This window comes from Rousettus aegyptiacus, unplaced genomic scaffold, assembly GCF_014176215.1.
Source record: "Rousettus aegyptiacus isolate mRouAeg1 unplaced genomic scaffold, mRouAeg1.p scaffold_m13_p_6, whole genome shotgun sequence".
Taxonomy (NCBI): domain Eukaryota; kingdom Metazoa; phylum Chordata; class Mammalia; order Chiroptera; family Pteropodidae; genus Rousettus; species Rousettus aegyptiacus.
This window is the reverse complement of record NW_023416309.1, coordinates 115,324,155-115,350,266: the sequence shown is the minus strand read 5'-3', so window position 1 is coordinate 115,350,266 and position 26,112 is coordinate 115,324,155. Positions and strand designations below refer to the sequence as shown.

General features: G+C 65.4%; 1 protein-coding gene and 1 pseudogene across 8 annotated transcripts in view; one reads left to right on the top strand and one right to left on the bottom strand.

The window, feature by feature from the left end:
* TBCD (tubulin folding cofactor D) overlaps positions 1–26,112 on the bottom strand; it is a 104,380-nt gene that overhangs the window by 12,336 nt on the left and 65,932 nt on the right. For 5 of the 8 annotated variants that reach the window (XM_036223888.1, XM_036223890.1, XM_036223883.1 and 2 more), the window contains 14 exons: positions 20,471–20,528; positions 19,371–19,400; positions 17,118–17,203; positions 13,281–13,361; positions 10,325–10,398; positions 8,866–8,983; positions 7,932–7,992; positions 7,261–7,283; positions 5,674–5,705; positions 3,106–3,168; positions 2,350–2,426; positions 1,402–1,483; positions 1,164–1,282; positions 306–397 (listed from right to left, as the gene is read on the bottom strand). In XM_036223888.1, coding sequence (XP_036079781.1) covers positions 306–397; positions 1,164–1,282; positions 1,402–1,483; positions 2,350–2,426; positions 3,106–3,168; positions 5,674–5,705; positions 7,261–7,283; positions 7,932–7,992; positions 8,866–8,983; positions 10,325–10,398; positions 13,281–13,361; positions 17,118–17,203; positions 19,371–19,400; positions 20,471–20,528 — 996 coding nt within the window. The remainder of the gene's footprint in view (positions 1–305; positions 398–1,163; positions 1,283–1,401; positions 1,484–2,349; positions 2,427–3,105; positions 3,169–5,673; positions 5,706–7,260; positions 7,284–7,931; positions 7,993–8,865; positions 8,984–10,324; positions 10,399–13,280; positions 13,362–17,117; positions 17,204–19,370; positions 19,401–20,470; positions 20,529–26,112) is intronic. The other 3 variants (XM_036223884.1, XM_036223885.1, XM_036223886.1) reach the window with 3 other exon arrangements.
* On the top strand, positions 21,724–21,843 carry LOC118604917 (annotated as a pseudogene).

Below are 26,112 nucleotides of genomic sequence, written 5' to 3'. Positions count from 1 at the left end.
CCTGCCGTGCTCTCGGGGGGAGAGCGCGGAGGGCGCCGGGCGGGCGCGTCTGTGACGAGGACAGGGGCCCCCCGCACGCGCCCCTCCCGCCTCCCCCGTGCCGGTCCAGCTCCCCGCGGAGAAGTGACGACAGCCGCCCAGTTGCCAGGTCTGGGGCGGAGCCGCTGGCCCCCCGGGGTCAGGCGAGTCCTCGGAGCAGGAACCAGGGAAAAGGGCTGCCTGGCAGCGGGTGTAGCGGGCTCGCCACCCGGCGAACACCCCGGCCTCAGGGCTGGGAGGCTTGAGGGCGCGGTGACTGGGCTCACCTGGAGATGGCCTTCAAGGCGTCCCTCCTGGACTCGGCAAAGCTCACGTCCTCAGGGGAAATGTGGGTGACAGCTCCTAAGCCTGTTAGGACCTGGAAAGCCACAGCGGTCATCAGCGGACCACCGGCCACGATGACTGTACCGCCCATGCAGTGGAGTTTTGGCCCAGCGTCCGGACGGGAAGGACACCTGCAGGGGGTGCCGGCCCCGTCGCCTCGTCCTGGACGAGCTGCACCCCAGAGCCAGCCGGCCACTCCCGTGAAGCTGACGATGAGCCCGTGCCCCGTCCGCTCACGCCTGCACGGGGAGGCGGTGGCAGAGGACAAAGGACGCGTCTTCCGGCCCCACAGCACGGACAGCAGGGTCTGGGTGAACAGCCCGTCACTCACGGGCGCTGAGGTGCGCGTGGCCACTCTAAGCCCCGCCCTGCCCCAGGCCGCCATCCCCGAAGGGTGAAGTACCACACGGAGCAAGAGCGTGACGGGGGCCTGTGCTCCCGAGGTGGCCACCCTCGGGCTGACGGGAACGCAGTGCGGGAAGCCCACCCTGGCCCGGGAGACCACGGGCAGTGCCTGCAGAGGTGGGCGCTGCGACATTCCCCCGGGGGCCAGGCGCGCTGCCCGGAGGACCCCCTGGGGGGACATCGGGGCGCGGCCCCGACGGCAGAACCAGCGTCCTCACCGGCAGGACGAAGGGGCAGTCTGCGCGTCCAACGACAGGCCCCCTGCTACGAATCGGCCGCCGGCCTCCCCCACGGGGCGCCCAGGACCGGTGCCCCCCGCTCGCCCCGCGGCCACCAGCAGGTTTCCAGGGGCTCCGCCTGACCAGCGCCCACCCGCACGCGCCTGGCCGCCTCACCTGCTGCAGCATGCCTTTCAGCATGGGGGCGGGAAGGGCGCCCAGGGCCAGCGAGAAGCCGCAGCGCGTGGTCTCCTCCAGGCTCCGGAGCTCTGCGAGGCACTGCCGCACCAGGCCGCCTGCCAGGAAGCGGGCACGGGGTGACCGGGCCGTCCACGGCTCGCCATGCTCTGTGCGCGCGGGTGGCCGTGCCAGGACCCACACGCGCACGCCCCAGCCCGGGGTCGGGGCCACTCACCGAGCCCCGCGGGCCCCGCCTGCCCCGGCGCCTGCGCGCAGGACTCGCTGCAGAGGGCGCCCAGCGCCGACACGGCCGCCTCCTGCAACAGAGCGGGCGTGAGTGGCCCCACGGCCGCCGGCGCCTCCGCACTCAGCCAGCGGCCGCTTGTGAACGCCGAGCGCTGGAGGAGGCCGTCCCGTCCGCAGGGTGACGCGTCGCCGCGTCAGAGGCAGCGGCGACTTGACCCTTCCGTGCAAACTGGAGCGAGAACGCGGTTCCTCCTGCCACGCGAGGCCGGTCCCGCGCCCCGCCGTGTGCGGGCGCCGGCCCAGCGGGAGCCCTTTCTGCGCGAACGTGCTTCAGCTTACCGCGTCACGCGTGTGGAGCGGGGTGCCGCTCCTGCACCCTGGCGTGCGTGCGCCACGCAGGCCCCTGCAGAGGAGGGGGCACGAGGAGGGGGCCGCCGCCCACGTCGCCCCCCGTGCGTCCTCCCCGCTGGGCGTCTCACCCCGAACCTCCCCTCCTCCATCGGCGCGCCGCCGGCACGGTGACCCTCGGGCTCTCGAACCCAACTGATGGAAGTGACTCGGGGTCCAGAGGACACCCCAGGACAAACGCTGGCGCGAGGCCGCAGCCGCGGAGGGGGCCGGCACGTGCTCCACGCGCACCCGGCCACCGGCCCGAGGTCCCGCAGCGGCCGACATCGCCATCCGCGCCCCGGGAAAGCGCCCAGACGGTGAACAGAATAAAACCGGCAAGACTGGGCACCGCCGGCTGGACTCGCTCTCCTGACTGCACGTTACAGGCAACACGGACACCGGCTGGGAGCCCAGGCGGGACCCCGGCACTCGCCACCCACCCGGTCAGTTTGTGAGGCCCGTGAAGCACACGGCGCCCGGCCACAAACCCCGGAACGTAACGCCGCCCGCCCCAGTGCAGACAGCGGCGAGGCCGTGCTCCACGCACCTTGATCTGCTGTCGGGAGTGGCTGGACATGAGGTGGAGGTTTCGCAAAGTGTCGTTTATCAGCCATTGCCAGCCTTCTGTCGAAGAAGCGAAAGACTGTTTAGAAGAAGTTAAAAACCACAAACTTGTAAACCAAAGCGGCCGCTGAACGGGACAGGGAGCTGGAGGGCCCCTGGGGTGGGCGCGCCCCGGGCTCCCAGGGACGCCGTCTTCTCTGGCCGCGGAAATGCTGCCACTCCTGCGATGGGGACGTGTTTGTTTCAGCACATCTGCGAACTTGGGTGGTCTTCGCCTGTGCGCCTCGCTCGAAAGGTGCCCCTGGGCTCCCCAAAAGGAGCCCCCGTTACGGCTCCACCGGATCCAGCACTGGCAGAGACGCTGCAGCCGCTCGGCTCCCCCCCCCCCCCCGGGGCACAGGCCGTCCGGGGCTGCAGGGGCTGGGGGCCCTGCTTTCTGGAGGCCATGCCTGCTCCCCCCTGGCCTCACAGCGGCCTGGCCGCCCGAGTGGCCCCGGCACCCACTGCAACCCCCGAGTCGCCCGGGCTCCGGTCACCCATCTGGCACAGCCAGGGCTCTGGGCAAGGCCGGGCTTTCGGAGGACAAGGGGAGGTCTCCGCCTGGGGGTGCTGGGCACCCACACCACGCAGGGCACCTCGCACCGTGGACTGCCTGCCAGGTGTGTCTTGACCTGCCCTGCGAGCTGGTTCTGGAAGGACGAGCCGCCGGCCCCGTGGGTCACTGAAGGGGCTTACTCACCGACGACGGCGTCGCCGCCAAGGGGGACCCGGCAGAGGGACAGCTTCTCTATTAAAACGCACACTGGAAAGAGAAAGGGCGGAGCACGGTGTGGTCTCTCCCAGCGCCCGGGGTGGCGGCCGTCTGAAAGGCCACCGTGCCGGGGGCAGCGCCAGGCAGCTCGGGGGCGTCTGCAAGGGCTTAGGGTGCTGCATCCCTGGTCCTCACGGCTCCCACCTCACGCAACCCGTGACCAGGGACATGGCCCTGCCCAGCACAAGGGGCCCTCGGGGCCGTGGGGGCAGCTGGACGACTGGCAGGCCCACCTGTGCCTGCAGCCAGCCCCCCGCCACCCGCCGCCCACCCCGACACACCGCTGGTGCAAGGCGGACCGCACACGCTCCCAACTGTGACGGCTCACGGGAGGCCAGGTCCGGTCACACCCCAGACAACGACCGCACCGGGTCTAAGCTGACTGCAGCCACGCGGCCACGGGAAACAGCACTGTCCCCACGGAGCTGGTCAGCACTCCCCTGACCACCTCCCTACCCGGTGAGGCTGAGCACCTGCCATCAACTCAGGCCGCCGCGTCGCACTCCTGAAACGCCAGGTGCCTGCTGCGCCCGACCCTCGGCGGGCTGCTTGCCTTTCGCCAGCAATCTGCAGCCCGTACGAGGCTTCGTCTTTCGACGGCAACACAAGGACTGCCTCTACGTGCACGTGTGGTCTGCTAACTACACGGGGTCCGCCCTGCCACACAAACGGTTGCACCGTTTGCTTAAACGAACATTAGGTGTCGTTACGCGTCTGACTGCTCTGCGATGCTGGGGGCGCTGGGAGGGACGTACCGAGGGGTCAGGCCCATCGCGGGGCGCAGACCCCGGCTCCCCAGGTGGATGCGCGTGTGTGGGCTCCTTACGCTATTTCTCTCTGCTTTTGTGGAGAGTTAAAATCTCCCAAGTTAATATGCTTTTTAGGGACCAAAGTTACCCTATAAGGCCACTAAAAATTCCTTTGAAGCTTTCTTAATTGTACTTTTGTGCCTAAGGTTTTATTTAACGAGCGACGTGGGTCGGGGTACGTGGGAGGCAGGGACGCGATTCCTCGTCCCCCACACGGCCACCTGTGCTGGCTCCGTGGGTCCCGTCGGCCCTCGAGCTCGCCGGGCAGGAAAGGCCGTCTTTGCGAGCACCGGCCCCGTGCGTTACCATGTGGGGCGCCGTTCCCGGCTCCCTCGCTGTTCCTGCTGCCTGGCTCCCCAGGACGGACCACGCTGTCCCGGAGCTTCAACACACGCTTTAAAGACGGGAAAATCCAAGTCTCATTGTGTTTTAGGGTAATTTTCTCGTTTCCTTTGCATAGGAACTTCGAGTACATTTTATCAAGTTAAAAAAAAAAGACCCAAATAAATGTCGAACATCAGTGGCAATTTAGGGAAATGCCAGTTCGACCACAATGAGATGTCACTGCGTGCCCGCTGGACGGCTCACACTGAAAACGGCGGTAACTGCGCATCCTGGGAAGGGTGTGGAGAAGCTGGACCTCTCCCGCACCGGGTCGACACCGGTTCTGGACTTTGCCGTTTTTGTAGATTTGTTTGGTCACTTTTGGGAAAACTCTCGGCCACTGTTTCTTCCACGTGGCTCTTCTGTTCTCCGCCCTCTGCTGCTGAGACTCCAGTCGTCCCCGGCTGTGCCCGTCCACCTCCGCCCTCTCCCCCTCCCTCCTCGGTTCTTCCTGCAAAACCTGCGACCTGCTGAACCGCTGTTAACCCCAGAACCCCAAGCCGGACGACACAGAGAAAACGCACCCTAGATGCACTGTGCTAAAACCGTGAACACCAAAGAACGAGCAGCCGGGAAAATCGGCAGGCTGCCTCCACGAGAGGGAGAGCGGCAGGCGGCTTCTCGACGGAAAAGGAGAAAGCCGAGAACGGAACGCTCCCCGCGCGGTGCGGGCAGACGCGCTCGCACGAGCCAGACGAAAACTCTAAGCCAGCAAGAACATCCGCTAAGAAGGACAGTGAAAAAAGACATTTCCGGAGAAACCTCCGAGTTCATCGGGCACCGTGGAGACACCACGGCGGGTCCGGCTGCGGGACCGCGGGCTGGGAGGCCGGAAGGACTGCGGAGCCGAGCAAGGACGGACGTGTGCGCCCCACGGCGGGACGACTCTGCCCGGGGGCGGGCGACGACATCCTGTGTGACTCGGAACAGGCGCAGCCCCGGACGCTGACGGACGGGGACCATGGGGCAGGGGGGCGCTGGCCCCGTCTCCCGCTGGGGGCCACGGCGAGGACCACCCCACCCAGCTGCCAACCCTGTGGTCCCCGAGATGCAGCAAAACCCACAGGAACTGAAAACCGGCGTCACGTGAACACACGGGAGCAGCGGGGTGGCTGCGGGCCCAGGGCTGCCACGTGCAGGGGTGACCGAGACAGACAAGCCGCCGGCCCCGTCACCGCGAGAAACTATGCCCGGCAAGCACGACGGCATTGAAAAGAGAGGAACGCCTCCGGACCTTCTTCCTCCCTCCAGGGTGGGAATGGAGTAGCGCAGCCCACAGCCGCCGTCCGCCGCTCAGACCTACCTGCTTGTCTCATGAGTTCTCCGCCCAGACCCCTGAAAATCAATGAAAACGGGTAAAACCTCCGGTCACGCACAAGCGCCTGCAGCGCCGCGCCGCACCGCGTGACGGCCGTGCCTTCAGGCTCCAGCAGCTACTGCGGCGGGAGCGGAGTTCCTCACCGCGCCCACGAGCCGCTCTCTGACGGGTGCCGTGACTCCCAGACACCTCGGGACCCCACAGGGCGCTCTGCTCTGCAGTCTCCCCTGGACACCCCAGACCTTACTGGTAGGAACAGCATCACACACCCACACAGCGCAGACTCCAAACTCAGTCCAGCTCCACGAAAACGGAAGGAGCTTGGCGTCGTTCTCTAGCGGAGGTAGAGACCCCCCCGCCCCCACACTCCCGACCTGGGAGACAGCACCCTGCCTGCTCTGGGTGCCTGGGGCCTGAGGCTGAGCGCAGGGGGCTGGTGAGCGTGAGGGGGACAGCACACGACGGGGCGCAGAGACCTTGCGTCAGACACTGGCTTCCGGCTGAGACAGAGGAAGCCGCGGACTTGTCCTCCTGCCCCGCGCGATCAGACAGCCAACCCGAGGGAGTGCAGAGGCCTGGGGGGAGGGTGCGGCCCAGGGGGCTCAGGGCGCCGGGCTGTGCCGTCCAGAGCCTAGCTCCTCCGGAGGTGAAGGCGCGGGCCCCGGCTGCTGGGTTTTGGGGCGCTGGATGGAGCAGGCAGCTGGAGCTCTGCAGGCGCCCACGTGGGCAGACCGTGAGCCGTGCCGGCAGGACTGCCCAGACCCCTACACACTAGCCGAGCGGTGGAAGAGTCACGTGCAGGAGAGGCGGGACACGCGGGGAGCCCCCGAGGGCGGGCGGAAGTGTCCCACCAGCCGGAGCAGCAGGGCCTGGCGACGCCCGAGGCAGTGGCAGAGCCCCCGGCCAGGCCGGCCTGGCAGCCGACAAGCGTGCGACAAGCGTGCGACAAGTGTGCTCGGCATGGGCCCCGGAGGCTCCCGCTGGCCACGGAGCCGACGCCCGCCAGAGCGCCACAGCCAGCACCAGCACCGCCGCGGGGGCGTCACACAGCCGGGGCCCGGCCCCCCGCGGGAAGCGCCCGGGACGACGACCCACGCTGCGGGGGACCCTGGCAGGGGCCCCCGGGGACGACGGCGGCTTCCGCGTCTCCCCTGCACGTCTCCCCGAGTCCCTGGGTGCCTACGTAGCAAGATCTTTGTGAGACGCCCGTGCGACGTCTGTCCATGGACGCCTCCGTGGCCCGGCCGGGCGCAGACCGCGGACCCTCCCTGTGACCTCGCCGCCCGCATTCCGTCTCTCTGGGGCTGAGGGCAGCGTGGCGACCTGCTGCCTTTCGGTGGCCGCAGCCACCGGCCCTCACACCCACCCAGGCAGCATCCCCACGCGCCAAATGAGCCTCGACACGCTCAGAAAGACCAAGGTCAGACCCTCCCCGGTCGCACGCGGCACCCAGAATGTGCGCGGAGCCCCGCGCACCGGCGGCGACAGTGCGAGCTGACCGCCGCCCGCGCCGACAGCGTGTTCTCCTCAGAAGGACACAAAACGTCGGAGCTTTGCGCTCGGGAGGCTTACCTGTACAGCTGACGGTCGCGGAGCTGAAAACAAAGAGGTGAGAGTCACTGCGGCCACTGGCACTGTCGGCAGCACCGCAGGCTCGTGGCCCGGACCGTGGGCGACAGCCGGCGGCCGTTTCGGGGCTGGGCCGGCCTCGGGCATGGAGCCCACCGCACCCGGGGCGAGCACCTCGCCCAGCCCACGTGGATGGCCTCACCGGGAAGGCGCACCGAGGCACGGAGGTGGGGAAGAGGGCTGCCAGCCCGCAACTTGACGTCACGGGGTCCTGTAGCTTCGGGGCTCACGGTTCAGCCCTGACGTCCGGGAACCCCGGGAGCCCAGAAGCACGTGCACCGTCACCCCGGGCAGTGCGCCCACGGCTGCCGGAGCGGTTTCAGGCCCAGGCCCTGGCCCCGGCGGCGTCGGGAAACTGAGGCCCCTGCAGGTCCCGTGGGCCAGTGCCCGGCCACCCAAGTCTCTGGGGGAACGTGGCAGGCCACATGGGGGCCGCACACGGGCTGCGTGCTCCCTCCACCGGGCCCTGGGGACACTACTGTGAGCCAACCTCCTTGTCCACGGCAACCCTGGTCACTGGCCTGTGGCAGGTGCCCGGGTCAGCCCACTGTCCCGAGCCGGCCATGAGGCGGGCGAGCAGAGCTGAGGGCCGCACGATGCTCCAGCACACGCACCTGCTGCTGGATCTGCTTGAGGCCCCACACGGCCCTCGCATCCAGGTAACTTCCGGGGGGCCTGCAGAAGTTTAAGTACAGCGCGTGAGGCCGAGCAAGCCCTCGTCCCCTGCCCGCCACACCTGCCCCATCCGTGAGGTGGCCGTGAGGACCATGTCGTAGGGGGCTGATGGCAGAGACAGCCCTGCAGGGAGGCCTGGCCGGTAAGACTGGCCCCAGCTGCAGCCAAATGTGGGTCTCAGGGGGGACCCCGCTCCCAGAAGGGCAGGGTAGCCCTGGCCCCACTGTGCAAGCCGCGGGCTCCTGCGGAGACTGTGCGTCTGGGTTTCAGGAGGTGTGGGCCCAGCACCCACACAAGCAGCCCCAGCAGAAACCTGGGCACCTCCCTCTGCCCTCCCCTGGGGCCGCACGGCCATGTCACAGCAGGTGCTGGAGCAGGGCACTGGCCCCTCTGCCCTGTCTCCTGACTCTGCCTCACAGGCACTGCCAAGCCACCCCCCCCCCGCTCCAGCTGGGCGAACAGGGACCCAATGCAGACACACGGACACACGGACACGGGGCGCAAGGGTCCCGGTGCACGGACGGACGGACGGACACGGGGCGGGCGGGGTCCCAATGCAGACACACGGACGCGGGGCGGGTGGGGTCCCGGCGCACAGACACACGGACACACGGACACACGGACGCGGGGCGGGTGGGGTCCCGGCGCACAGACACACGGACACACGGATGCGGGGCGGGTGGGGTCCCGGTGCACAGACGGACGGACGGACACGGGGCGGACAGGGTCCTGGCACACAGGCGGACGCGGGGCGGGCGGGGTCCCGGCGCACGGACACACGGACACAGGGCAGGCGGGGTCCAGGCGCACAGACAGGCGGGCGGACGTGGGGCGGGCGGGGTCCCGGAAGCTGGCCCGGCAGGCCTCCCCTACCTGTCCTCCTGCTTCTCGAGGGTGCGCAGGCTGAGGGCGATCTCGGCACAGGCGAGCACGGCCCCGTGCCGCGTGTGCAGGTCCGGGCTCTGTGCCATCGACAGCAGGCGCGGCAAGACTGCAACGATGGGCAGGACACGGCGGCTCAGCGCCCGTCGGCTGGGCTCAGAGCCTGAAGGCCGGCGTGCACCCCTGCAGGTCTCGGGTCAGGTCACTGGCGCACCAGGTCTTAGCCTGAAGCCACCGCCAGGCCAGACTCCTGGGCCCCCGGGAGCGGGCGGCAGAGGGGCTGAGGACGCCACTCACTCCTGGGGCAGCACGCGCTCCCCAGGCCCAAAGCCTGCGCCACGGGGGGAGGGCCCAGACTGTTCTCCACGCCTCCCCTGCCGCACGCGGCTGGCAGTGTCTCTGCCGGGGGACAGAGCAGGACAGGGCTGAGCTGTGAGGCTGTTGCACGCCTCGGCTCAAAGCAGAGAATGCCCCGAGGGCCCCTGTGCTCCGGGGACAGAGAGCCGGAGGGAGGGTGTGGACAAGGAGCCGCGTCCACACGGGCCTGGGGTCACCGCAGTGCCCTGGAGCCTGGACGCCCCAAAGGGCTGCCGCTCCTGGGCGTGGCCAGGCGGAGGCTGTGACGGGGCAGCGGGTGGCAGGCTGGTCTGTTCGAGCATCGGGGACCCCCTCATCCTGGGCGCTAACGCCCCTAAACGGGAGGGAAACACAGTGCCACGCAGCACCCAGCAGGCAGCCAGGCCGCCAGCTACAGGGCACTGGGGGCCGCGCCAGGCTGCATGGCAGGCTGCGACGCCGCGGGAACCTCAGGAACCAAGCCCCGGGAGTGTGATGCCCCCCCGCAGGCGGGGCCCGTCCCTCCGGACGCAGAGGCACGGGTCGACCGCGCACGGGCCACTCACGAACGGCAGTGGGAGAAGGCCTGACGCCGAGGTCTCTGAGTACTTCTGCCTCCGCTGAAACCAGACGCCTACGCGCTGGCTCCGAGCAGAAAGCGCAGGCGGGCCGAGTGCGGGCCCCGCCCCCGGCCTGCGCGTGCGTGCTGCAGACGGGGTGCTCCCGAGGCCACGGCCGCCCAGGAAAGAGCTCCCTTTCAAGTTACTACGCTATGCGCTACTTCACTTGCTTTTTTAAAAACCTACTTCTAGAGAGTGCCGTATGACGGGGTGCGTCCATTCCCTGCTGTGATCTGGGCCCCTGGGGACACACGTGCACAGTGGCCGCGGCATCGGACCCAGGAGAGGCTGTGGCACTGGTCTGGACTTCGACCCGATAAGCGCAGACCAGTTCTTGCACTTCTCGCAGGAGAGAAACACGTTGTTTTCAGCTCCCCAGGCCCTGAAGCCAGCGGGCGGCCCGGCCTCGCACACGCGTGTACGTCTGTGGAACACACGTGTGTGTGTGTGTGAGAGAGAGAGAGGTGCCCACAGGACGGCCAAGGCACACCTACCGTGAGTGGCACTGTACTCGGGCGCGAGCTGGGCCAGGTTGTACAGCGCCTTTGCTGACAGCTCTCTGATGACCCTGAGGGATGGGCACAGAAATTTTGTTAGTTCCTTTAATTTGATGATTCTAGCTTCATTCAACTCATAAAAAGGAGAGAAAGTATCCACAAGTTATCAACTGGCCGCTGAGTCAAAACCACTAACTAAACACACACAGACAAGTCAGAACCTCTGATGATAACAAATGCGGAAGAGACTTTACCAAGGGAATCACCTAAATGCGGGTCCCTCTCGGGGCACAGCTGCCACCTCCGAGGTGCTGGAGGGCAAACGTGTCCCTACTGCCCACACCCCAAGGGACACAGAAGATGCTGGGAGGACCGTGGGAAGGCCCGAAACCACAAATGTTTAGGAGACGGAAGAAGCTTCACGACAGACTTGGCGATGATTTCTTGGATATGCCACCGAAAGCACAGGCACAAAGTAAAAATAAACTGACAGCAGATAACAGGTAAGTTGGGCTGTCTTAGAATTTACAACTTCTGCGTGTCAAGGGACGCGATCCAGAGTGAAAAGGCGCCTGCAGGATGGGAGGGCGTCCGCACACCGCGAGCCGGGTAAGGGGCCGTGGCGACCACATACGAAGGACCCTACGGCGCGACAGGAAATAACTGCATTTAAAAAGGGGCGAAGACAGGAAGAGGCATTTCTCCAGAGATGAAATGCCGACAACCAACAAGCGCACGAAAATATCTTCAACCACAACGATCGCTGGGGAAAGGCAAACCAAAACCACAATAAACTATCGTTTCCCAACCACTTAAAAAGAAAAGACACAAACAAAAGTATTGGTGAAAATTTGCAAAAACATAAACCCTTGTGCGTTGCTGGTAAAAATGCAGTATGGTGTAGCCATTAGGGAAAACAGTATGATCTTTGAGTTTCCTAAAAAAATTAAAAGTAGAATTACCACACGATACCGCAGTTCTACTTCTGAGCGTGCACCCAACAGGACCGAAAGCAGGGGCTCGGAAGACCTCCGTGCGCCCCAGTTCGCGGCAGCAGGCCTGACGGCCAGGAAACGGGCGCCCCTCGAGGGCCCTGAGCGAGCGGCTGGAGGAAGACGCTGGTGCGTCCCCACGGCGGAGCGCGGCCCAGCCCTGGGGGGAAGGACGTCCCAGCTCACGGCACGACATGGCTGGGCCTCGAGGACACCGTGCTCAGTGACATCGGCCAGTCACAGGGGGACAGACACCGCGGGACGCCACTTGCGCGAGGTCCCTAGGGGAGTCCAGCTCCCAGAGACAGGACACAGAAGGCAGTGCCGGAGGCGGGGGCGCTGTTTAACGGGGACGGGGCGTCCGTTTGACCAGGCGAAAGCACCTGGCCGACAGGCTGCACGGCGCGGTGAAGGCACTGGGCAGCGCTCACCGGCACGCCGAGGACAGTTAAGGAGCCACGACGTGGGCTTTCCACAGCCGAAGCTCTTAGCTAAGAGGAAAAACGACAGACGAGCAGCCGAACGGCAGGCGTGAGCTGAGGCGTGCCGACGTCACGGCGACACAAAGGCAGACCCGCCGGCATGCCGTCCCCGAGGGACGCACAGGCTGAGTGCCGTGAGGGAGCCGGCGCTGCCACGGCAGGGCTGGTCTGCGGCCCGCCCGGGCCCTGGCCCCCCTTTGTCCAGCCCCAGCTAAGAATGAGTTTCACGTTCTCAAAGGGCCGTGTGAGGAGAACAGCGACGAAACGTATGGGACGGCGACTGAAAGCGTTTGCTACCAGCATCTTTAGAAAAGAGCCTGACGACCCTCGACAACATCCAATCACACGTGAAGACGAGAAATTTACCGTGAAACCGAAAGGGACACTTCCTAAAGGGTCAGTGGGTTAGGAAGATGTGAAAACTAGAGGGACATGCACCCGGCGCGAGAGCCCCGCCAGAACAAACGAAGGAAAGCTGACCGAACCGACAGGAGGACGAGCACTTTGACGACAGCTTAAGGTTGCAAAAGCCCGACTTCGGCCCACAGCCCTGGGCGACCTGCTCGCAGCTCTGGCCCACACGCCTTGCTGCCTGACAAGCCGGCGGAGCAGGCACACTAGCTAATCTCTCCCGGGTTCCGTGTACAGGGTCTCTGCTCCGAATCACGAGTCTGTCGCATGTGCAGTCACGCCTCAGGCGTCAGCAACGTGCGCCGCTCCACTCAGGAGCCCGCGGAGAGGGCGAGCCCCGACGGCATGGGCGGGCGGCCCGGCCTCGTCCAGGCAGAAACCGACCAGAACTGACTTTCCGCAAGAAACACCCGCCCTAAACCGGGATTCTGGCCGTGCCACCGGCCGCAGCTGCTCACGCCCGCAGGCCCTCCTGTCCCTCGGACCCACGTCCACGCGGCAGCAGCCACACCCAGCTCCCCAGAGGGAAGAACTCATCACCCCAGGGGAGGTGCCAAGGGCGGCGGCCCCCGACTGCTCATTCCTGGGTCCACCACAGCCGCCCCCGGAAGAAACGTGTGTAACTGCCTACAAGACGGCCAGACACCTAGGACCCCTCGTAGAAGGGGAGAGCTACGGAACCCGCCGGGCTTCCAGAACACAGCCGACCAGGGGGGCCACGCAGAGCAGAGCGGAGCCGGGGCGGGGGACGCGGGGTGGCCGCCGGGGAGATGACCCACATCCCTGCGGCCCCAGGAGGCGACCTGCCCTCCGCCGCACGCCGACAGGAGCGCGTCCACACGGAGCACGCGCCTGACGGACTAGGCTCTGGGCTCCGGGAGAGAGAGCGGAGGCCGCGGCCACGGCGCTTCTCAGGGGTCACTGTGCAACAGCATCTCCACGACCAGACGGTGCACGCGAAGCTTAGAGCCTCAACTTACTCCTTTGGAAAAAAGGAGGAAGTCCTTCTGGACAAGAAAGGTGACGCGATGCCGCGGTTCATCGCAGACGCAGAAGCACAAAACCTACCTGTCCCAGTGGTTGACCTTCATGGTGACCAGGTGATCGATCATTGGCTGTGTGTACTCGGGAAAGCCGGCAATAAACGTGCTGAAAAAGAGAGCGTCCGGCGCCGGTGAGGACGCGGAGGGCGCCGCAGCCACGGCTGCCGCGGCACACGCCGCCGCTGGGCCTTCACCCAAGGGAACGGCGCGCGTCCACGCAGCGACTCCGAGAGGAGCGCCCAGGCCCAGGAGCTCAGACCGGCCCAATCGGCTGTCACAGGCGAACTGCGCGGCACCCTGGGCAGCCGCAGAGCGGAAGACAGCTCGGCCCGGGGAACGCGACACTCACGGCCGCCAGACCCATCGCGCACAGGAGCGCGGCCTCCCACGCGAGCGGCACGCTGCGAGAGCCCGGGGCGTGCTGGGCACACGCGCTGCACGCACACTCACTCTCTCCACACACGGATGGCTGGAGTGCAAACCATACCCTAAAAACAAGGCACGTCTCCCAAAAGCCCGCAGGAGAAATCCTCAAAATAAGCTCTGAGCAGGACAGCCCTTCTAAGAATGACTTAAATCGCCGAAGCCATGAAAGGGAAAAGCAGTGCATCCAAACGCAAGGGACAAAGGAAGTCACCTGCCAGGAAAAACGCACCACTCAGGACAGACGAAGTCCACGTGCCTCCACGTGAGCCATGACCCAGACCTCCGGGGATGACGCGGGTGGCTGGGAGGAGGGGCAACGTGGACCGGGTCCTCCCCGAACACACTCTGCACCGAGTTACACCGCGCACGCGCCGCGCCTACTCCCAAAGGCGAGCTTCTGCACACCACCCTCGACCATGCCCCGTCGCTCGCTCTGAGCCTGCAGCCCATCCACACCAGCCACCGCACGCTCGGCCCTCACGTGAGCCGCACAGTGGCTGACAGGAAGCGGCTGGCCCAGAGAGCCACAGGACGGAAAGGACGGCTGCGCACAGGTCCCCGGGGCACGCCGCGCACGCGCCCAGCCCCGCCCCCCGGGCACGCCGCGCACGCGCCCAGCCCCCCCCTCCCCCCGGGCACGCCGCGCACGCACCCAGGCCCGCGTGGTGCCGGGCACACGTGCCTGCGCTACAGGGCTGAGCGCCAGGGTGCTGGGGCGGGGTGGCCTCCGCTCTGGACGCGGGAGGGTAGGGAGGAGAGGCCCGTCAGAGGCAGGTAGGAGTGGAGCCCTCCATGATGGCGAAACAGCGTGCAGAGTCGGAGAGAAAACCAGCAAAGCCAGACAGTGGACAAGGCCGGGCCAGCATCCAGGAGCTGAGGACTCCAGATAAGCTGGCAGAGAGGCAGCCTGTGGCCTCACGGGGACAGCCAGGCAGAGGCCACCTCCACGCCCAGTTGGAGCTCGGGCACCAGCTAGTGGCCGACCTAGGAGCAGGTGCGTGCAGGAACCAGCGGCCCAGGCCGCTCTCGGCACCTCCGGGGCCCTCAGCTGTCTGGCCGAGCACAGGCCGAGGCGGAGCCCACGGGGGCCGCGGCGGCCTGCGGGGACAGCAGGGCTCCCGTGGCAGTAACAAGATGCCTCCAAACGGCACTTTGGACAGATGACCGGGGCCGGAGGGGGGGCGGCGGCGGCAGCTCTGCCGGCGTCCAGGACAGGAAGAGCCGGACACAGCTGAGAAAGCAGGACGAGCGCGATCAGAGGTGCAGAAGTGACAACCAGGCCGCCACCCGGATGCCGGGAACGAGGAGCAGCAAAGCAGAGTCGGGACACACGGAAAGGAACAGCTCACTGCGCGGTTCCCTCGGTCTGGAATTCCCAGTGGCCAGGCAGAGGCAGAACTGTCGGGAAGCAACCTGCTCAGGACACGCAGGACCGCAGCGCTGGAGGCCTGGACGACGCCGCGCCGGTGACTGCGGGGCACGTCCCGCCAGCGCACGGCCGGGCAGCAGGGGCACGGTGTCCACCCGGCCAGACCCGGACGGCACGGCCGCCCCCAGCCGGAGAGCAGGGACCTGCCGTGGGCCACGGGACGCAGGCTCCCGAGTATCGTCAGCACTGAGAGCGCCGCCGGCCACTGTGGGCGCCCCATGCACTTGGCTTTGGCCCCGGACACCAGCCTCCAGCGATGCGGACGTGCCTGGGCCCCTCACGTCCGGGCTGCACAGCTGAGGGCCTGACTGTCCCCAAACCCACAGGCAATTCTCCTCACAGAAGCACCGTGCTACGAGTGCCCCCGGACACCTCTGGCGGCTCTCGAACACCCCTCAAGCTCCTGGCAACACCCACCCAGCTCTGGGGACCCCGCCTCGTGGGCCCCATCTCCTCGCCCCTCGTTACCAGAACTCAGTCAGTGACCATTCAGAAAGCAGTCTTAACCGTCACAGCGCATCCCGCAGCCCTGGGGTAACCCGGCTCCTTGCCTGGATCGGAAGTCCTCGCCTGCCCCCAGCGGGCCCTGCTGATTGTGGGCCCTGCTCTACGGGGCTGTCCCCTCGACACTGGGCCCCACTGCCACGTGCCCGTTCTGCCCACCCACAGTCCTGGCTGGCAGCAGGACCTGGACGGTGCCCTGTACGGCTGCAGGGGAGAGCCCCCTAAGTGCCCTGTGCTCGTGGCGTGTGCCCATGGACCCCGGACCTCACAGGTCTGCCGCCCCTTGGCCACGATGAGAGTGACGAATGCACCCTGAAAGAGGACCTGAGCAAGGTCACGGACCACTAAACGTCTCCAAAATGCAGACCACGAATCACGTCATAAACGTCAGCAACAGGAAAAGGCTAAAAACCACTGTCCGCCCGCGAAACGGGGAAAGGTGGGTTGCTCTCCACACGCGACACGCACTCAAATATCAACGAAGAAAACGGGGGACACTGGCAAGGTGCAGGGGCCCCGCAGCGGCGGGGAGGGGCGGGGCGCCGGCTGCGGAGAGCGTGGCCACACGTCGGGAGAGGCCCAGCGCCCGCGCCGGCTGCGGAGAGCGTGGCCACACGTCGGGAGAGGCCCGGCGCCCGCGCCGGCTGCGGAGAGCGTGGCCACACGTCGGGAGAGGCCCGGCGCCCGCGCCGGCTGCGGAGAGCGTGGCTTCCGCAGCGTCTGCACAGCAGGCGTCGGCCTCCACCTTCGGGTACCACGGCTGCGCACCGGGCGCCCTCCTCCCGGCGAGGCCGACACGTCGCGTCCCCACAGCAAGCCGCTCCCCAGCGCCACAGCAGGCGAGGTGGGACCCCGGAGGCCACTGCCCGGCACCTCGGCCCGAGTGTAGCTCTAGTGTGACTCCTGTGCCTTGAGGTCAGGATGCTGAAGGCCCCTCCCCGACCTGACCCCCCCAAGCTGCAAGCACCGGCGCAACCCCGACAGGGAAGCGCCGTTTCATCCGCTCATCCGGGAGAGGCTCGGTTACTTCTGATCCGAGGTTTCACCGAGGGGCTCGCGTCATGTCGGGCACCTGGGAGGAAAGCTGCTGCCCGGCAGGCAGCGCCCAGGCCGGCTCGCGGCCAGCCCCGCGGGAGACCAAGGCCGCGACAGACGTGCGGACGATCAGGGCGCCTGAGGGACGGACGGCGACCGGGGAGGGTGCCCACCCCGAGTTCGCTCCTGAAGCCGACAGCCCCTCTGACAAGGGTGCCGGCGCCCCTCCACCAGGCCCTGCGCCCCGCTCCCGGCCGCCCCGCCGCCGTCCCTGCGGGCCAGCGTGCGGTCACGGGTTTGCACAGGCGGAGGCGGCGAGCGAGCCCCACCGGAGGGAGGCGGCCGTTCCGGTGACAGCTCCCAACCCCACCTGTAACTTGCCGCACGTACAGAAAGCACTGGAAACGGGTTTCTGACCCCTAAGGCAAAGGGAACACTGTATTTTGCAGTGAATTATCAAGAGCTTACCTTATAACCAGGAAACAGTTAGACCTGTTACCGACAGCGAAATAGTCAGCCGTGGTCAGAATATCGAGTCCATGAGGAAAGGCCCCCTGAGGAAAGAGGAAAACGGGGGCAGGTGACGACAGTGTGAGCGAGGCGCGTCCCCACGCGGGCGGCCACGCGGCCCACGTCCCCAGGCCCTGCCCAGGGTGGACGCCCTGCGACGACTATTTGAATCACTCAAATACGTTCTTCTCCCAACAACTCAGACATTTCAACATTAAAATTCTCTAAGAGATCTTTCTTTAAACCACACACTAAAAAAGACAGGAGGTTTCAACTGGACCAAACCTGCCGATGTAGTCGCCCCGGGCCCCGCCCAGCAGCAGGACCCCGGCGGTCACGGGAGGGGTGGGCGCCCGCCCGGTCTGAGGAACCAGCACAGGGGCCCGAGGCAAGGAGAGAGGTGACAGGGAGGTGCCACATGGAGGTGCGACGGCCGGCAGCCACCCAGACGCCGGCTCTGAAATGGGGGCGCAGAGGGGAGCCCCAGCCTCCCAAGGACATTCGCTCAGCCCCACCCCAAGTCTGCAAGGCTCCCTTGATATAGTGCTTGAACGTGTGAACACAAACGTTCTCCTAAAACGCCTTCAATGACAGCTCCCAACCGAGGAGGGGGCAGGCCTTCTAGCCAGCACCCCCAGGAGGCAGGCGAGGGGCACCCGGCCCCCCAACCCTCACTCACCCCAAAGGCGGGACGTGCAAGGGAGCAGGGCAGCTCCCGCTCACATGCGAAGCCCCCGTGAGTGACGAGCAGGGCACTGAGAGCGACGTGTACCGACTGCCGGCCCGCGCCCGCACTCACCGACACGGCCGGCGGGAGCCCGCGCGGCCCGGGGCGCGGCCGCTGCACCCTGTCGCTGAGGGCGCTGGGCGCCCGGAAGGGCAGCTCCGGGGTGGAGGCCACGCACGGGGCCTGAGGCTGGGGCCTGGGCTCCGGCCCGTGCTGAGGACCCCTGGGTGCCCATTACTGTGGCAGCCGCGACCAAGGGGGCGGCCTGACTCACAACCACAAGTAAAAGCCGGCCGCCTACGGCACGGCTCAACGCGGAGCAGGAGTCGCTGCCACGGGGCCCCCCTGCACCGCCCCCGGCTCGCCGGCTCCCGCGCCGCCTGCCCGCCCTCCAGCCCCCTGTGCTGTCCTCCGGTGCCTGCCTAGGAAGTCTGCACCCGTGCGTGCACGGCACCGTCCAAACAGCTCTGAGCAGCCCCGGGACGGCGACGGAACCCGGGGGCCGCGGCCGAGCGTGCAGGACGCAGGCCCGCGGGCTCACAGCAGTGAGGCAGCTCTGCTCCCAGGCCTGTGGGACAGCGGGCCCTGGCGGCACTCCTCGGGAGCAGGCCCTGCTGGCACGCCACCCTAACGCCCAGCACGGACTCCCGGGATTCCTCCGTTTCACGCACGGCTTCCCTCCCCCGGTGCCCAGGCCACCCACCTCAGCCCACCCTCCACTCCCTCAGGAGCGAGGCTTCCGCTCAGGGGCCCCTCAGGTCTGCAGCCTGACGCCTGCCCCGATGCCCTGCAGGCCTGTCTTCTGTCATTCCCCAGCACGACCTGCTGACCCCCGCCCAGCGCACTCGCCACCAGCCCCGACCCCTCTCCTGGCACCCTCGCCTCTCACACCCACCCCAGCCTCTCTGGACGGGACCTGCCTCCGGCCTGTTCTCCACCAGATCGGCCACACCGTGTGAACAGCTGAGGGACAAAGGCCACACCCTCAGGCCAGGATGACCAGTGAGGACAGAGCCGAGGGGCATGCTGACGCTGGCGAGTATCGAGACGGGCCATGGGGTTGGTCGATGGCTCCCGGAAGCTGGCTCGTACCTCGCGTAGGACAGGCAGGGTCACGACCCTGTCCCTGTGAGGCCAGTCCCTCTGCCCACATACCCGCAGGGCCCGTGGGCACCTGGAAGCATCGGGTGGCCCCAGCAGGGCATAAGGCACTGACTTCTGACAAGTGTGTGTAAAAGTACAGGTTCAGGTTTCCTATTTCCTACAAAACACACTATTACCGTTTAACACGTGTGTCGACACTCACCTGGGTCACGTGACGAGGGATCTGTGGCCAGAAGTCACCGTGTTAGGTACTAGCTTACCCCACAAATGTATCACCCACATCCAACATCCAGTTGGGAACTCAGTTTGTGGCTTTCAACACTTGCACCTCTAGACCTACAGGGAGTTTTAGGAGCGAGGACTTTCAGAAGCAGCCGTACCTGTCTCCCCACATTCTCCTGGAACGCGGCCTGAGGGGCAGGGAGCAAACAGAAGGAGTGAGGGAGGCTCGCACCCCGGCGGGAGATTAAACTCGCGACACACGGCCCATGGCTTCATCTCTTTTTCCCATAAAGGCCCTCGCTGTTGGCCGGTCGGAGCCTCCGCGGTGGTCGGTCGCCCTGTCTCACGACCGAGCGCTCTTTAAAACCACAATTTAACGTTTCACGCTCACGAAATCAGACACACGCGGACAAGTGGCCTTGGCGCTACTGACGCGCTCACACCAATGCCCGCATCAAGGCCCCGGCAGGGCCCGGCACCAAGGGCAGCACCGGCGCCCCCCGCGGCCCCCGCGGCCCCCTCCCACGTGCGTCTGGAAGCGGCGCTGCCGCGTCATCCTCCTCGCCTGCGCCCGAAACTGAGGCTCCGTCGACAGCTCCGCTGCCCCAGCCAGAGGCCGAGCGTGGCCCAGGTGACCGACCACCAGGACGACAGCCAGGCGCAACCGGGATCATGCCATCGACGTCCCCAGCAAGTGCCCTGGAGGCAGAGCCCTGCATCCGCCACCTCTCCGCTGTCCCCGGGAGCACGGGGCCCGCCTGGCTTGCGGGGAGCAGCGAGGCCCTCGCAGCCCGACCCATGTGGGTGACTCTGGAGGCAGGCTTGGCGTTCTCAGCAGCCGGTGCAGCCGGCAGGGCCTGGGCGGTGTGAGCCGAGCTGGCCTCTGCCCCACCAGAGGCTCCGAGCCACCTGCTCTGGTCACATCTGGGTCTTGCTTGCAGAAGCCACTTTGTGCCCCCATCAGAATGTGGCCACCTCGGGCTGCGTCCGCTCACCTGCCTGGCACTCCAGAGGTGGCCGTTCTCGACCGGCCCGCAGCGGGGCGCTGGACCCTGCCAGCCCGCCCGGGGCCCGGAGACCAGACGGCCGGGACCGTCACGCCACCCTCGGCCGGGCCCTCACCAGCTTCCCTCACTGTCCCCACAACAGAACCACCGGTGCCATGTGTGGGGCCCGTCCAGAGACCTGCTCGCTCAGCGGAGCAGGCACCGTTCAGAGCCTCACAGCACAAGGACGAGGGACAAACAGGAAGACTTACGGAGGCTGCTCTCCTGCAGTTTACATTTCGGTCGAACACGGTGACGATGACCAGCGCGCTGTGGAGAAAGGGTGAACGGTTACTCAGGAGAGGGTGAGTCTGTGATACCAACTGGAGAAAGCACCTGTGTGTTCACGAAGCCCCCGCCACCCCCCCCCCTGATGGTCCGAGCGAGCGGGGGTGCGGGGCGCGGCTCGAGGCCCCGCAGCGGCCGACACGGCCTCGGGAGGGGGTGAGCCGCGTGAGGGCGCACGCACACGCCTGCGAGCAGGCGGAGTCACGGGGCCTGCGCGACACCTGGCTGGAGAGAGTGCCCAGCGGACGAGGGCCGGCAGTGTGGGGGCCGGCAGGCAGCCAGCAGAGCCCAGAGAGGACGACCGCCCCACACCCGCCCAGAAGCGGCGGCCAAGGACAAGAAACAGGCATTGGTTGTCACGCAGAGCCCCACAGAAGGCCACGTCTCTCCCCGGCCAACCACGACCACGTCGAAAAGCTCTGACCCGCGTCAGGCCTCGCTGCCTCGCTGGCCAGGCAGGCGGCAGGGGCGGGCCAGGGGCGGAGCGCACGCAGGGGCAGCGCAGTTCCCCGGACACTGTCTGTAAAGGAAGCGGCATGGCAACTCCACAGAGCCCGCGGCAACCCGGGGCCAGGGCCGGCGCCCCCCACGGGAGGTCCTGACGGGCCCAAACGTGCCGCTGAGCGGGGTGCACCGCCGCGTGCCAGCCGGGCTCGAGCACGGCGACGCGAAGCTCACCCCTCGGCCGGCTATGCAGCGAGCTACCACGGCGAAGCCGACCAACGGCTCAGGCGAACTTCTCCCGTTATGTTTGCAATTCTTCTTTAAGTCTAAAGTTAGTTCGGAATTAAAAGTTCTTTTGAGAAGAAACTACCTAAAACTAAAAGATTCTGTTAGCGTCTGGGGCCCTCTCTCTCATCACTCCTTTACTAGTTGAAGTGGAAAGTAATTTCAGCAAAACTCTTAACAGAAAATTATTCCTGTGTTGTCTCTAAACCATTATATTACCCACCATGGAGACAAAATGACATTTTAAAAAAATATTGCGCTTAAAGGAAATGCATCTTACTGGAGCAGGAACATTTTTAAATCCGTTGATTCTATTTCAACATTATAATGGTGGTTAACAAAATTCTAAAAATCATTAAACTAAGCAAGATGCGTATTGTGACCTTTCAATAACTAGAAACTACATAACTACTGTTCTTAACAACAACAACAACAAAACAGTATTTTAGTCTACGGCCACGCCACACCTGACCATGGCCAATCCCATCTGATCGCGGAAGCTGAGCAGGGCCGGGCCTGGTTAGTACTTGGATGGGAGACCGCCTGGGAAGACCAGGTGCTGTAGGCGTTAAATAAAAAAATAGTATTTTAATCTAAATGTGTTCTCAGAATTAATATAAATTTAAGTACTACATGGACACGTAAGAACGTCCTTCTAAATCCACAGGATCACGTCTGTCCTGGGAGAGACGCTAACCAAGCACGTCCTCTTTCCTTCGACACGTGGGCTCCCACTTCTGACTCTGATTCAGACTAAGAAAACTACTCTAATTTCACACTTTAAGGACAAAACTGGCTCATCTAGAAATATGAGTATGTTTCAAACAAAAACAGGCAGGATAATCCTAGCGAAACGTAAACACGAAAGGCCCACAGGCCCCCGTCCCGCAGGCGCCCCCACGTCCTCCTCAGCGAGAGGAGCGGCATGAGTCACACACCTGCACCTCCTGTCCGACGAGGGGACGTGTCGGCTGGGGCTGGACACGTCTCAGGTGTCCTCCCGTCTGCTCTCGCTGCGGCGGCCCGGAGTCCTGCAGGGGGCCCCAGCACGGCGAGGCCCTGTGTCAGGCGGGAGGGCCCTTGCTCCTGATCCGAGCTGGGGAGCTGCAAGCCTCGGCCTGCCCCGGGCTCCAGGCGCCTGGTTTTCATTAGCAGGTACAGCAAGGAGCAGAAGACCTCGCCCCAAGCTCGATTTTTTTTGGTTTATGTGACATTTCATAGCAAAAAACAAAATACACCATTTTTACCTTAAGTAATGGTAACTATCATTTAAAAACCAAACAACTTTTTAAACATCCAACTAGTAACTTGTTAGCCACCCACGGTGCTTGAAAGCTGCCAGTCAAGTGATTTCTCCAGAGAAAAGCCAGCGCCGCGCACGGCTGAGGGCGTGCGGAGCGGCGCCCGCTCCCGTCAGTGAAACGCCGGGCGGCTCGAAGCACTTTCGCGTCACCGCGGAGCTAGCGTGGAGGCTGCGTGGAGAGTCACCAGGTGGGCAGCAGGGGACACTGGTCAGCAATCTCGAAGCGCGAAAAGGACTACCCTCCCCTGGAAGCCTGAAAATGTCTGGTGAGGACGAGATGTAGCTCTGAGCCAAGCTTGCTTGCCATTCCCGGTTTCGAGGCCAACCTTGCCCTGGAGGAAGACATCGGGGAGCCAGTCCCCGGGCTACGGCTGGGACGGGCGGGGCCTGCAGCCTGATGTCAACAGCACTCAGCTGACAAGAGAGTTTCAGGTGAAGAAATCGCCCGAAGGCAACGGCCGGCACCATCACCATCACCATCGCTGGCAGGGCTGGCCTCTTTCCTCGTTGCAAATTAGCTGTGTGGTTGCCGGAGTGTTAGGAGCGGCCGGCCTTCTGCAAGCCTCAGCCCTCTGCGCCTCACTGTTCCTCCCCCGAGGCTGCCTGGCTCCTCCACAAAGAAAGTGTGGCGCCTCTTTGCGTACAGGGCTTAGGGGGCAGGCTTCCAAAGCCGACCACCACTAATTCAAAACATGATTGAACGCCTATGAAGACTTCCTCTGCGACGTTTGTACAGCAGAGGGTCTCCGAGCCCCTTCGCAGGAAGCTAGTGGCTGAGCCCTGCCCCGCCCACACGGCCTCTGACCTCTGGCCCTGTGTGGGTGGCCTGCGAGGGCGGGTCCCGCCCCGTGACCACCACCGCCCCAGCTTTCTGTCACACCTGTCTGCTTCACCTGCAGAACCACGTTTTGATCTTGCCTGTTGACTTCTGCAGGATCCACGGGAGAGTTTGTGAAAGTCTACTTAAAGATACCAAGATTTTATCGTGTGCCAGGATTAATGGGCTTAAAAGCTGACAATTAAAATGTGGTCACTTCCTACAAACTAAGGAGGCAGATCTCGAAGGACACACCTAACCGATACTCCCGGGCGGGGAGGCGCGGGCCAGCAGCGTCCTCCAGGCTCACCTGGCACTGTGACTCACCTTCCAGCCACCTCCCCGCCCCCTGGTGCCTGCAGCCCAGAGGGACCAGGAAGGGCTGGCACACGATTTCCCTCGGAACCTGCCCGACTGGCCTGGAAACCTGCCGGGCGTGGCTGCGAAGGGCACACGCCAATCGAGTCTGGGGCAGGCGCAAGGAAGGGGAGGAGGGGACCTTTCCAACCAGAAACTCAGCGAGGCCACTACCTCTGGTTTGGTTAGGAGATGCCAGAAAGGCAGGCCTCCAGGTGTGGCTCTGCATGAGCTCGGCAGCAACCATGGGCACACACAGGAGGTCCAGGAGAGCACCTGCCCCAGGCGCGTCTGGGGCGGACGCTGGCCACCCCACCACGATGGGCGCTCTCCAGCCCTCGTGTTTAGTTAGCAAAGCTCTCAGAACACCTCCTGGCTCGGAGGGCCGAGTACTCTGAACACCCACCCCCACCTCCCCATCACGGTCCTTGCACCGTGGGGCGGTGGGGGTTCACTCAGAAGTCCCCTGCAGGGTCCACAGGACCCCCCCACAGACAGGCATGGCGCCACCCTCTCAGCTACAAGCAGACGTGCAGAGTCACTGTCCTCTGACATGGCGGACCGACGCAGGCTGCCCACACAGAGCGGTCGCTGTGCCCTGCAGATGCCGTACTTCAGACAGCGACACGGGAGACCAGGGCCCTGTCGCTGTGGCGGGCCACCCGGCTGGGCCCCAAGGCTGTCTCCCCACTTCTGAATGATGGAGCAGCACGTGCCAGGGCCTCCAGCCGCCATGGAAACCAAGTCCCTTCCTGCACACTGAGAAGGGCCCACGCAAACCCGTGTGGCATTGCGGCTCCGTCGGGCCACTGTGCAGACCGGGACCAGGCGTGTGTCCAGGTCCTCAGGCATGTGACCCGCCCAGACCTGAGCTTAACACTGACTCGGCTTTTCACAGGTCAACGTTTCATTTCATAAACCTCCCGAGATGACGCTGTGACATGCTGAGGCTGAAAGAGCCTCCCTCCCAAAAACCCAGCGCCCTGGACGAGAAAGAGCCCCTATCTCCATCCCACGTGTGCCTGAGGACGTCTGGGGTGGGGACCACCCGCCAGCACCGCTTCCTGCAGGTGGCACCGAGGTCTGTGACTGGCGCTCACACCCACGGTGCCGTAAGCAGCTTTGTCCCATGTGGAGGACAGGGTGCATGAGGGGGACAAGGGGACAGGGGCCCGGCCGCCCCGAGAGCAAAGCCTCGCTCCGTTCCCACGTCCCCAGCCGACCCTGGAGCCTTTGGCCCAGCTGCTCCACGGAGAGCCCCCCCCGCCCCCGGAGGAAGGAGAGGAAGGCCGCTGTGACGAGCATCAGGCTGAAGAAGCGCGTCAGGGCTGTCTCCCCCGGACCCCTGCAGCCGCGGCACGGCCGCCTCGAGCTGGCGCCTGTCAGCACCGGGCCCTGGACAAGCGCCCACCACCACGCAGGGCCCACGCCTCCCGCCCAGCGCCACAAACTGAAGGAGACAGGTAGCGGCATCGAGGAACTGTCACTCTGCGACGCCAACGCAGAACGGAGCTGCTCCCACTTCTGGTTACGGAGCACCTTCCCGACAGCCGAGGAGGGCCCAGGAGGGCAGCGGGACGTGCCTTCACTGCAGCCACACAGCGACACAGCCTGGTTACGCGGCCCGGGGGCGGGGGACACGCCCTCAGGCAGGGCCTGGCCCTCACCCATGCTGCGGACCTCAGACCAGCCAGGGGCCCTCGGGGACGAGTGAGGGACAGGGGCCTGGGGGGCCTGGCCTCCGGCACGCCGGGCCTTGCTGGTTCTCCGGGACCACTAGCCTCTCAGTCTGCCCTCCACTCGCAGGGAGGACGGGCCAGGAGGCAGGCGTCCTCACAGATTCCCGGGGATGCATTAGCTCCCGGAACTTATCAGCACCCTCGGGCGGTTCTGCAGATTTGCTCTGATCCGGTGGAGACTGACAGACAGGAGCCAGGTGTGGCCCGAGGTTCCCTGCTGCACCAGGACTGGCGAGATGGAGACGGGGCTGCAGCCCCCGGGTCCCGAGCCACGCGCGGGGGCTGGCGGGGCCCAGCTTTCGGTCTCATCCTCACGCAGTCTGCTGGCAGAAAGGTGCGGCCTGGCCAGAGCCAGGCCCGTGGCGGGTCTAAGAGCTGCGGGGTCTCCTGCTGCCTACAGGCATCACGCACAGACTGAGGGTGGCATCTCCCAGAGAGCTGCGGGGACCTGAACGTGGGCTTAGAACTCCCTCCCCGGTCAAAATCGTGTCGGGGCTGGGACCAGGCTCAGTGCCCCTCCTCTGGCTACTTAACAGGAAGAAATAAAGACCTGACTTTTTTCAAGCTAAAGGAACTTATTGCAGCCCCAAAACAGAGGAACAATTTGGAGTGCAAAAATTA